General features: G+C 48.2%; 1 protein-coding gene across 3 annotated transcripts; it reads right to left on the bottom strand.

Annotated features, from left to right (window-relative positions):
- Positions 1-562: 562 nt before the first annotated feature.
- On the bottom strand, positions 563-11,053 carry LOC123122717 (putative cyclic nucleotide-gated ion channel 9). Of its 3 annotated transcripts, none has more exons than XM_044543045.1 (5): positions 10,930-11,053; positions 10,635-10,859; positions 9,341-10,512; positions 9,144-9,255; positions 563-1,668 (listed from the first exon to the last, which is right to left on the bottom strand). In XM_044543045.1, exons 3-5 carry the CDS (start codon positions 10,477-10,479, stop codon positions 760-762), a joined length of 2,160 nt encoding a protein of 719 aa, XP_044398980.1. In that variant the 5' UTR covers positions 10,480-10,512; positions 10,635-10,859; positions 10,930-11,053; the 3' UTR covers positions 563-759. The 3 variants fall into 3 exon arrangements, with proteins under 3 accessions (XP_044398980.1, XP_044398978.1, XP_044398979.1); XM_044543043.1 differs by having other exon boundaries at positions 9,341-10,507; XM_044543044.1 differs by having other exon boundaries at positions 9,341-10,507; positions 10,635-10,822; positions 10,930-10,994.
- Between the last annotated feature and the right edge of the window lie 272 nt (positions 11,054-11,325).

Here is an 11,325-nt window from a genome sequence, read left to right as displayed (position 1 = left end):
GTGTTTTATCCATGTTTTTGCCTTGAGCGGTCCAGGTTCATTGAATTGTGGGTCTTTAGCTACATGTCATGCAGTAAATTACTATAAAATTCATTTCCCCCCTACGAATCGGATGCTCTGTGCGGCCACACTGGTTGCTCATGCGTTGGCACAGATCTAAGAGGGCGGCAATTTCTTTAGACTAGCAACAATTTCTACATAGAGATTTAAAAAAAAAACTGACATCGTTTGATCTCAATCAGACAATTCTGAGTGCGTCTGCTGGGAGTTCCTTCCCAATGAACGTTCGCCCATTAGCATTGAGGTTCTCTAATGAAATCGACAACGAGGCACGTTGTTTTGAATAACCTAAATGATAAGTGCCACACGTGTGGCACGAGCAACACCGCCATGATGTTTTTATAACTAAAATTGCCATAAAAATTTCTAAAAAAAACTAAAACTTGCCATTCAAACAGAAAGCTGCCATGCTTCACAACTAAAGTTGCGACCTCCGGGTAACTAAAGTTGCCATCAAAAAATGTCAGAGCGGAATTGCTTCGTGCCACACGCATGACACTTATGAGAGATACTAGTCCGGTTCTTTTTCCTATTGTTGAATCTCGTGTTCTCGCAAGTAATGCATGATTATGTTAGTGCAAACAACCAAAGACAATCAAATACGAGGAACACTGTGCTATTTCTTGCGTAGAGAATAGTCAAACTGTCAAAGTCACATAGCTTCATCTCGATAGTACTCCATATGCAACCGGAGGCAAGTCAATCATCAGCGCCGAAGTCCGGCTCACGCGGCTTGGGCACGGGGACATGGATCATGATATCCCCTTGATCCCGCTTGGTCGACCGCTGCCTGTGCACGCCGCGCAGCGCGTTGGCCGCGAACCGTGACACGAGTATGGTGGTCTTGAAGCTCGACGACCGGCCTTCCTCCTCCTCCTCCTTGCGCCGCAGCTCGGCCGCCTTCCGCTTGAGGTGACGGCGCCACGCGGCCTGGACGTAGGTGGCGGCCCAGGTGCGCCACTGCTGCGAGTAGAAGCGGAAGGTGTGCTGTACCTGCTTGCTGTGCATGCGCCGGAACTGGCCCGCCACGAACTTGAGCTCCTCGGCGTGCAGCGCGAAGGACTCGACCTCGGAGAGCGCCATGACGGTGCGCGTGGAGGAGGGCAGGCTGACCCCGGACTTGGGGTCCAGCGCCCAGGTGAGCAACTCCTCGCCGCAGAAGTCGCTCTCCTGGAGCATGCTGCGGTTGAAGAAGCCGCTCCGGCCGCCGTCCGTGGTGATGCTCTCCAGGCTGCCCCGGATGATGAAGAGCATCTGGTCCACGGGGTCCCCCTCCCGGATGATGTAGGTCCGCTCCGTGTAGAGCGCCGGCTTGAGGCGCTCGCAGATGGCGTCCAGGAGGCGCTCGTCCATGTTGGCGAACAGCGGCACCCTCCGGACGAGGCCCAGGCAGAGGTGGCGCTTGATGTCGCGGCGGAGGTCCTTGGGGAGGTTCTGGACCAGCGCCTCCTCGTCCACGCCGCGGGTGTTGATCCACTTGTACTGATCGTAGCGCCGGACGCGGTCGCGCAGCTCCATCGGCAGCAGGCGGTGGTGCATCCACTGCTCCGAGTCGCGCCGCTTCACCCGCATCTCCTCCAGCCGCACGCTCAGCGATTGCAGATACGTCTGCGACAGATCGATCGTCTCGTCAGTCGGTCAGTGCAACACATACTACATAAATGGGGCGGCTAGGCTTAGGCTCGTAAAGAAGATCCCTTTAGCTATACGTCAGTCAGCTGAAAATTTCACTTTGCAGTCGATTTTGTGACCATTTGATTCTGCTTTGAGATGTGTGTTGTTTTCTTTTCTATTCCTGTTTAATTTTTATTTTTTTAGGGGTAAAAACCTGATTTATTCATCAAAGGCCACATGAAGTGGAATATGTCTCAGGTCGTGCGGGGTGCCAAACCAAACATGACGCCCCGGACCTCTAGAGAAGGAAAATTTAGCTAGACTATGTGCTTCATAGTTCACAGCACGAGACTCAAAAGAAAAAGTACAATTTAGAGATGTCGAATGACTACTAATCTCGCTGACGATCGCCCCGTATGCGCCTCTGGCGCCTTTGTGAATGTCTGAGATGACTTGCTTGCAGTCGGATGCTACACAAAGTGTTGTATGTGTAGATCTTCAGCAAGTGCTAGGGCTTCACGACATGCCATCGCCTCAAGAGTGGCCGGATCGGTTACTCCCTCTATGACTAGAGCCGAGCTGCCCAAAAAATGTCCTTCCGGGTCTCTGCAAACTGCAGCTGCTGATCCGCCTCTTCTTCCTTGCACTCCCCCGTCCACATGGATCTTGCAATGTTCAGCAGGAGGTCTTTTTGGCTTCGTGTTTGCTTGGTGAGAGGTGGCATTCCGTGGTGGAGCATTCAGTTTAGTGTTGATCAAAGACAGGTCTTTCAGATACCTCTCTATGAAGCTGTGGGTCGCTTGGGGACTCTGAAAAATAGCTTCATGTATTGCCTTCCGTCGAGCATGCCATATTGCCCAAAGTGTTACAGCCATGTCCACGAATTCTTCATGAGTTAGCATCTCCATCAATGTGAAAAGCCACTGTTTGGCATGAGGCTCATTATTTGATGTGATTTTATGCGTGACCTCCGTATTAGCCAAAGCCCAAACACTTCTTGATGTTGTGCAATCTAAGAGGGAGTGACGCCATGAATCGCGTATCCCGCAGATGCCACATAGACTGGAGTCGGACATGTGACGATGTGCTCTAACATCGTTAGTTGGGAGCGACTGTTTTGAGAGCCTCCATAAGAACATTCGGATTTTCCCTGGGACTTCGGTCTTCCACAGCATTTTCCATGATTTTTCCTCTGCCCTGGCGTTAGAAGGACCTGCAGCTCCTTCTAGCCATGCTTCCCGTCTTGCCCTAGTGGCCACCAGCATTTTATACGCCGACTTGACCGAGAAAGATCCATGTTTCTCGTAGTGCCAAGCCCAAAAATCATCTATGTTTCGGGTGCACAGAGGGATTCCGAGAATCACTTGAGCATCCATTGGCAAGAAAGTGGTTTGGATCAGCTGTTTGTCCCATGATGCCGTCGCGGTCGTGATGAGCTCCGAAACTCTCGTCGGTGGGTTGAGGACGCGGCATCCGTATGGCCTAAAGGACTCTTCTCTGGGTAGCCAATTATGATTCCAGATTTCCGTGGTTTCTCCGTTTCCAATCCGCCGAACCAGACCTTGTTTCAAGATGTCTCTCCCCTCAATGATTGCCCGCCAAATCTGGCTTGGGTGGTTACCAAGCTGAGCTTGCGGGATATCAGCATTTGGATAGTATACACTTTTGAGCACTCGAGCACTGAGAGACTCAGGATTTTGAAGCAGGCGCCAGGCTTGTTTAGCGAGCATTGCAAGGTTGAATAATTCGAAGTCTTTGAAACCCAGGCCCCCCATCCCCTTTGGTTGGGTCATTGCTTTCCACGAGACCCAATGGGGCTTTCTCTTCCCTTCCTTGGTCCCCCACCAAAATTTTCTTATCAGCTTGTTTAGATGCTCACAGAGGCCCCGAGGTAACTTGAAACAAGACATCGAGAAGACTGGGACTGATTGTGCTACTGATTTAACGAGGACTTTTTTGCCCGCTGTGGACATCGTGCGTTCAATCCATCCTTGCACCTTTCCCCAGAGCCGATCCTTCAAGTACTTGAACGAACCGTTCTTAGAGCTACCAACATCAGACGGCATCCCCAAGTACTTCTCATTTAGGGTTTCGTTGGGAACGTTCAGAATCTTCTTGATTTCCTGCCTGATAGAGTCTGGAACTCCCTTGCTAAAATATATAGATGACTTAGAGTAGTTGATACGTTGGCCTGTTGCCTGACAATAAGTGTTCAGAACATGGTACACCTCATTGGCTCCACCATCCTTTGCCTTGAAGAACAGCGGGCTGTCATCAGCGAATAGAAGATGGTTTACCGGTGGCGCCGAAGGTGCTACCTGTAGGCCATGCAAGTTGGATGACTCACTTTTTGATTTTAGAAGGCACGACAGGCCCTCTGCTGCTATCAAGAACAAGTATGGAGATATTGGGTCCCCTTGTCTGATCCCTCTGGAAGGTATAAATTGCTGAAGTTTCTTTCCATTAAACAACACTGAAAATTTCACAGTTGTCACCAGGCTCATCACTATTTGGACCCATCTTTCAGAGAAGCCCAATTTAAGCATTATTGCCTGTAAATAGTCCCATTCCACTCTATCATAGGCTTTCATCATATCAAGCTTTAGAGCACAGGATTGATGTTTCTTGGCCTTATTCCTCTTCATAAAATGAAGACACTCATAGGCTGTTATGATGTTGTCAGTTATGAATCTGCCAGGAACAAAGGCTGACTGCTCCTCTGAGATGATATCAGGAAGGACTAACTTTAATCTGTTAGATATAACTTTCGAGGCAATTTTGTACAGCACATTACAAAGGCTGATAGGGCGGAACTGTGAGAGGAGTGTGGGGTTTTTTACCTTCGGGATAAGCACAAGAACCGTATCATTAATACACTCCGCCGATTCAGTGCCGTCAACAATCCTCAGAACTGCCCTTGTGACATCATCGCCACAAATGTCCCAATGGTGCTGGAAAAAATGTGCCGGATAACCATCTGGGCCGGGTGCTTTCACTGGGTACATTTGAAAAAGTGCTGTTTTAACCTCTTTCTGACTATATGGAGCATTTAGCATATCATTCATTGCTTGTGTCACTTTCACCGGGACAGTGTCTAGAACCTGGCCCATATCCTGGACTCCTTCCGAAGTATAGAGCTGCTGGTAAAAATCAATAGTCATGTTTTCCATCTCCGTTGGGTCGTCAGTCATCTGTCCAGAAGGTAGTTGAAGGGATTTAATTTGGTTTTTCCTCCTACGCCGGCTCGCCCTTAAGTGGAAGAAATATGTATTCTTGTCGCCGTGTTGGAGCCACTCTAGGCGAGCACGCTGACGCCATAAAATTTCTTCTCTGTGATAAAGTTCTGTCAACTTGTCAATTAATTTAATTTCCAGGTGATTTGGACCAGAGCGATTTGGGATCGCGCGCAACTCCTGTAGTTCCTTCTGCATGCGTTGGATCTCCCGCCGCACATTCCCGAAATGCCGTTGGTCCCATGTGGCCAGGTCGGTTGAAAGCGACATCAGCTTGTCGCTAATTTCCTGGACTGAGTCCGTCAAGCGTTTTCCACCAATGGTGTGAGACCAGGGTCACGCTCCCATGCAAGCTCGTATTTAAATGACTTTGGGGCCCGTCTGCATGGCTCCTCATGCACGTACTGAACGTATAGCGGTAGATGATCGCTGGTTGCTACATTTTTGTGTTCAAGTACTGCTGATGGAAACGCAAGCGACCACGCGGGATTAGCTACTCCTCTGTCCAGCCGCACTCTAGTATATGTCCCTCCAGACACTTTCTTTTCAAAAGCCCATCCACTTCCAACATAGCCTATATCAGTTAGGCCACATGTATCCAATGCATCCTTGAATGCGTCCATTTGCGCTTGGCTTCTATTTCCAACTCCATCGTGCTCATGTGCATACAGCACCTCGTTAAAGTCACCTAGGGCAAGCCAGGGTATATCGTTTGTGCCTACGATTCCCCTAAGCGTGTCCCATGTTTTGTATCTCTCATTGACCTGAGCTTCACCATAAACAAAAGTGACCCTTTTTTGACATCCAAAAGGTCATTCAACATTGCATCAATGTGATACTTCGAGTAACCAACAATCTCAAGATTTATTTCCTCGTTCCAAAATATTCCTAAACCACCACTTCTACCAGAACTGCTTACAACAAAACTTTTATTAAAGCCTAAGGTGCCAGCCAAGCTTTCAACTCTAGTTCCCTCTATTTGGGTTTCCAATATACATAAGACAGAGGGGGCAAACTGCCTCATGAGATCACGAACCTCCTGAACCGTCGCGGGTTTGCCAGCCCCGCGATAGTTCCAACATAGGAGACTCATTGCGCATGGCGAGACCCCCCTTGGAGGCCCGCCAAACGCGCATCAAGGTTTTTGTTGATCAAGGTGTTCTTCCCAGTATTTTTCTCTGAATTTGCAGAACTCAGCTTGTTCCTCTTTGGTTCTTGCACCGTTGAGGGGCTCGTTGGTATCTCCGGGGGAGGCAACAGCAACTGCTTGCTTGTGTTTCCCGTCACACCAAGGACTGGTTCAGCTGCAGCGACCCCTCTTTTCTTGTTGTTTTCTCCATCGCTCATAGCCACATCACTGTCATGACCATCGGTGCCCAAGTCATTGTATCCATCAGCAGCGTTAGGTTGGGGCGGGCCCCGGCCCCGGCCTCTGCCAGACCGGCCTCGGTCGCGCCCTCCCCGTCCTCCTGAACTGTCAGCTGCTCCTCTTCCTTCTCCCGGACCTCTCCCAGGTCCTCTTGACCAAGTTGCTTTTAAATCTTTGAAGACTAGCGCCTTAGGAGGATGAACTCCGTCTCCACATTCCTTGAAAAGATGCCCAAGGTATCCACAAACAGCACACCAGTCCGGGAGACGCTCATACTTCACCCTAAAGATGACCCTTTGGACTGTGTCTTTCTTCTTTATCACCAGCGAAACTGCGTTCTTGAGAGGTTTTGTAACATCAATTCTAACTCTGACCCTTGCAAAGTTACCTTCAAAATCATGCGACTTGGGCTCCGCATAGATGAACTCTCCCACTGTTGCAGATAAGGCTTTAATCTTAGGGTAGAAGCCATCCGGAAGATCATGAATCTGCATCCAAATATCAATTTTGTTTAACTCTATCGAGGAGGGCTTTGTGATCCCGTCGTAAAGCGACAGTACCACCGCCTTCCCTTTGAACGTCCAAGGTCCTTCCTCCATCACCCGTTCCCAGTCGCCCAGGCAACCGAACTGCAAGGTGTAGAGGTTATCTTCCAATGGTATGATTTTCACGTCCTTCGCCAGATCCCATGCAGAGCGCATGTTCCTGAAAAACCAATACTGACTGTAGGTTCTCTCCGTGTGGACTCTGGCGATCGCCATCCATCTGGTGGCCTCTTCCGGGATTTCCTCATCTTCCACTACTACATCTTGGAGATCCTCTTCCTTCAGACCCAGCTCCTCCATCATCGCCTCCAGATCAGTTGTTTTGGTGCTCGATCCCGACAGCGTTCCTTCCATTAGATCTCTCGCTCGAGGTTCCTGATCCCGCGAGCGGTATGTTCCCTAGCCAGAAACCCTACCCCCCCCCACCGTCAGCGAGGGCTACACACCCCGGCGACCCTGGCGGGAGGATAGAGGGAGGGGAGATCGGTTCTCTACGGTGGCGCCGTCGCCGTCGCCGAGAGGATGGTAAACCCTAACGAGAGGGGAGTTTGTACTTCCTGTTTAATTTTGATGGTGAGTTGGGTTGTATGGAATCGATTGACCCCTATTTTGGGCCAGTCGAATTGCTTCTTGGGCTCCTTTTAGCTCTTCTAGGTTGCATTTTTCCTTTTCCTTTTTCTCTTTTCTTTTCTTTATTGGTTATTTTTTGTTTTTGTGGGTTTTTGGCTGAGTGTAATTATATACATACAAATACTACATAATATGTGTTAAAATTTCATGATTATATGATTATTTTTATGATAAAGTGCAATTTCGGTGTAAAGTTGTGCGTAAGTTTTTTTTTTCAAATCTCTCTTAAAAGAAATACCAACGCCACTAATTCATTTTTTTATAGAAAAAATCATTATTTTGATATTGTTTCAGTCTTTACTTCATTTTTATTCTAATTAATGTTAATACCAATTCCACTATTCACTTGTTTTTTTTGCAAAAGTTCCCCTTTTATATGCTTATTCTTGCATATTTTTAAAAAGCGCAATTTTTATGTATATTTCGTGCAAATTTTGTCAGTGTTTATTTTAGATTCTTTTTCCCCTTTTCTTTGTTCTTAAATTGTAATACCAATGCCACTAATATATTCTTCCTTATAAATTTTAATTCTTTCTTTTGTGGGTGTTTTTGTTTATTTATTTTTGTTTTATATTTCTATGCGTTTTTATTTTACCCTTTTCTGTCCTTTATTGATTTTTTGTGAGTTTTTGGCTGAGTGTAATTATATACAAACAAATACTATATAATATGTGCCAAAATTTCATGATTATATGATTATTTTTGCATATTATGATTAATTGCAATTTCGGTGCAAAGTCATGCGCAAGTTTACGTGTGCGCCGCAGCCCTCTCCCCCTTTGTTTTTTTTTTCTGTTCTTATTTGTTTTTGCTTGTTATTTTCTTCTTTTTATTAGTTGGATTTTTTTTGTGTGTGGGTGTTTTTGGATGCTGGATGAATGTAAAATATATGTGCACAAATATTATAAAATGAATGAAAGAATTGTACTATTATATGAGTATATTTTGCATAATACAGAAAAGTGCAATTGTGTGCAAGTGTTCTTTTCTTTCTTCCAAAGTGTAATTCCAGTGCCACTAATTCATTGGTTCACATAAAACTTCATTATTTTAATTTTGTTTTAGTTATCATTAAATTTTTCTTTCCTCTTTATGGGCAATACCAACGCCACTAACTCATCCCTTCTTAGGATTTTTTTTTGCAAAAACTTTGCTATTATATGCTTATTCTTGCATATATTTTAAAAGTGCAATTTTTTGTGTATATTGTGTGCAATTTTTGTCATTTTTTTGAGTTTATTTTATTTCTTATTAAAGGGTAACACCAATGTCACTAATTTATTCTTCCTTAGAAAATCTCATTGTTTTGATTTTATTTTTTATTTTCTTTCTTCTTAATGGGTAATACCAAAACCATTAATTCATTCTTTCATAGAAAAGTTCATATTTTGATTTTGTTTAAGTTTTTGTTTGATTAATTCATTCCTTCTTAGGAAATTTCCTTTTTATGAGTTTTTTACTATTATAGGTTTATTCTTGCATATTATAAAAAACGCAATTTCTATATAAACTGTGTGCAAATTTTTCCATTATTTATTTATTATTTATTTTCGTTTTCTTTATACATTTGCATTTCTCTTTAACCACACAAATGCATGGGATATGTGTAGTGATACGATAGCCCCTAGCTAGCTTTTTTTTTCAGTCAGCTGACCCTTAGCCGGTCCCAAAGAAGATATATAGATTATTGACCTGAATGTTTCCGATGAGCATGGCCATTAGGATGAGGCCGAAGGTGGCGAGCGTGATGGCGAAGAGCGACTCCCCGGTGTAGATGGTTGTCTTGAGCCCTTGGCCCAGCGTACTGACCCACCGTGACAATAATTTGTTAATGAGACACTCTTGAACTATAGTAGTGAAGTAGTATAATAATGTTGTTACGTACGTACCTCAAGTTGGCGAGGCCCCACCAGAGGCAGAAGAGGAGCTTGGTGGTCATGTCTTTGGAGGTGGTGACGGCCGACGTGACGGCCGACGAGTACATGCCGTAGTCGAAGGGCATCTCGCCGTCGTCGGTGGGCTGGCAGTTCTCGGTGATGACCTGCCGGATCACGGTGGTCCACTCCGTGTACTCCTCGTTGCTCTCCGTCTTGCCGCAGTACATGTAGATCTGGTTGCACCCCGGGAACTCGTTGCACGAGAAGCGCCAGCAGTCCGTCACCCGCTCGATGGACAGCAGGTACCAGAAGGCGCCCACGATGTGGCTGGCCAGCATGTACCACAGCAGGTAGTAGGCGGCGCCGGCGAGGGCCGTCTCGGCGAACACGCCGCTGGTGCGCTTGAGCTCCGTGGACAGCGGGTATATCCGGACCAGCCGCGGCACGTACTGCGCGATGATGATGAACAGCAGCCTGTCCTTGGTCTCCAGCACCGCCGTCTTGTCCTCCCGGTACAGGAACTTCCAGATGACGATCTGCGGCAGCGGGAGCACGGAGAAGACGTCGGCGATGAAGAAGCGGCGGCAGTAGCGCTTGGCGATCTCCACCGTGTCGATCACCAGCTCGCCGCGCCCGAACACCCTGGAGGAGGGCGCGATGAAGGCGGTGCGGAACTGCAGCGCGATGCGCGCCAGGAAGAAGATGTCGAACAGGGTGCGGACCACGGCGGTGGAGATGGCGAGGCCGGGGTCGATGCCGATGCACAGGTTCGTGTTCTTCTCCCCGGGGAGCTGCTCCTCCCTCACCCGGGGCCCGTAGAAGAACATGGGGTCGATGGCGATGGAGATGATGCAGGAGATGAGGAAGCTGCGGTTGAGGCGCACCAGGATGCGGTCCTGCGGGTCGAAGATCTTCTGCGACGTGTTCTTGAGGTCCTCCTGGAACACGGCCGCCATGGCCGCGCCCGTGCGGATCGACCGGCCCAGCGTGCGGAGCTGCGCCGAGCCATGCGTGATCACGTCCCGCGCCAGCAGCTCCGGCTGTGCCAGCCGCCGCCGGGACGCGCCCACCACGCCGCCGTACCCGATGTGGAAGGCGGACCGCCGCCGCTCCCCGCCCCCGCCCCCGCCCATGGACGCCTCGTACGACATCCCGCTCGCGCTCGCGTCGTCAGCAAGCCTAAGCTACGAGGCAAAAACCAAACGTTGATGCATGCATGCATGCATTCAATTCATCATCCCCACCAATCATCTAAGGGATCCTCCCTCATGAGATGAGATGAAATGAAATGCATCCGGCATCTCACCTTACAAATTTCTTCTTGCCGCCGTCGATGAATCGCGTCTTATGCCGGCCACTGCCGAACATGATCTGCTAGCCGCCAAGGAGGCCGCTGGTTGATTCCATTCATTCATCCAGAGCACTGTGGGCATTAACGAACCAGAGGCTCGTTCGTCCCCTCCTCTGGATCCTGCGCGCACGTACAGCAGAATTCTGCCGCGGAAGCACAAAATCAACCGAGAATTCCTATCTGCAATCCAGAATGACACCCGTAATAAGAACAACAAGAAGCCTCTCGAATGGATGGCAAGAAGGCAAACCTGCAATCTCCCCTCTCATTCATCAGAGAGAAAGAAAGAAAATCCCAATCGTCGCTCGCTCGCTGCATCGACCGCAAACTTTTCGCTCCCCGTTTACAGGGCTAAGTGGGACACTGCGGCTGATGCGGCATGCGGGAGTGGCTGGCCGCCACACACCGCTATAATTAGCGCCGGCGTTTGCGGCAGCCCGCATGCACCCACCAGCGGACAGTAGTATGAGCAGTGCTACACACACGATATTGTGCGCACGATTCATGCACGACAACACATATCTGTTCGTTCATGCATGCTCCAGTAGTATTCATCAGCATCAGCTAGAGCTGCATTAGCTCAGTGCAAAATTCAGATAACAACATGGTCACTGAAAATTCAGATAACAGTAGCATCGGCTGGAGC

Source organism: Triticum aestivum, chromosome 5D, assembly GCF_018294505.1.
Source record: "Triticum aestivum cultivar Chinese Spring chromosome 5D, IWGSC CS RefSeq v2.1, whole genome shotgun sequence".
In the NCBI taxonomy this organism is placed as follows: domain Eukaryota; kingdom Viridiplantae; phylum Streptophyta; class Magnoliopsida; order Poales; family Poaceae; genus Triticum; species Triticum aestivum.
This window is presented reverse-complemented; position numbering and strand designations above follow the sequence as displayed.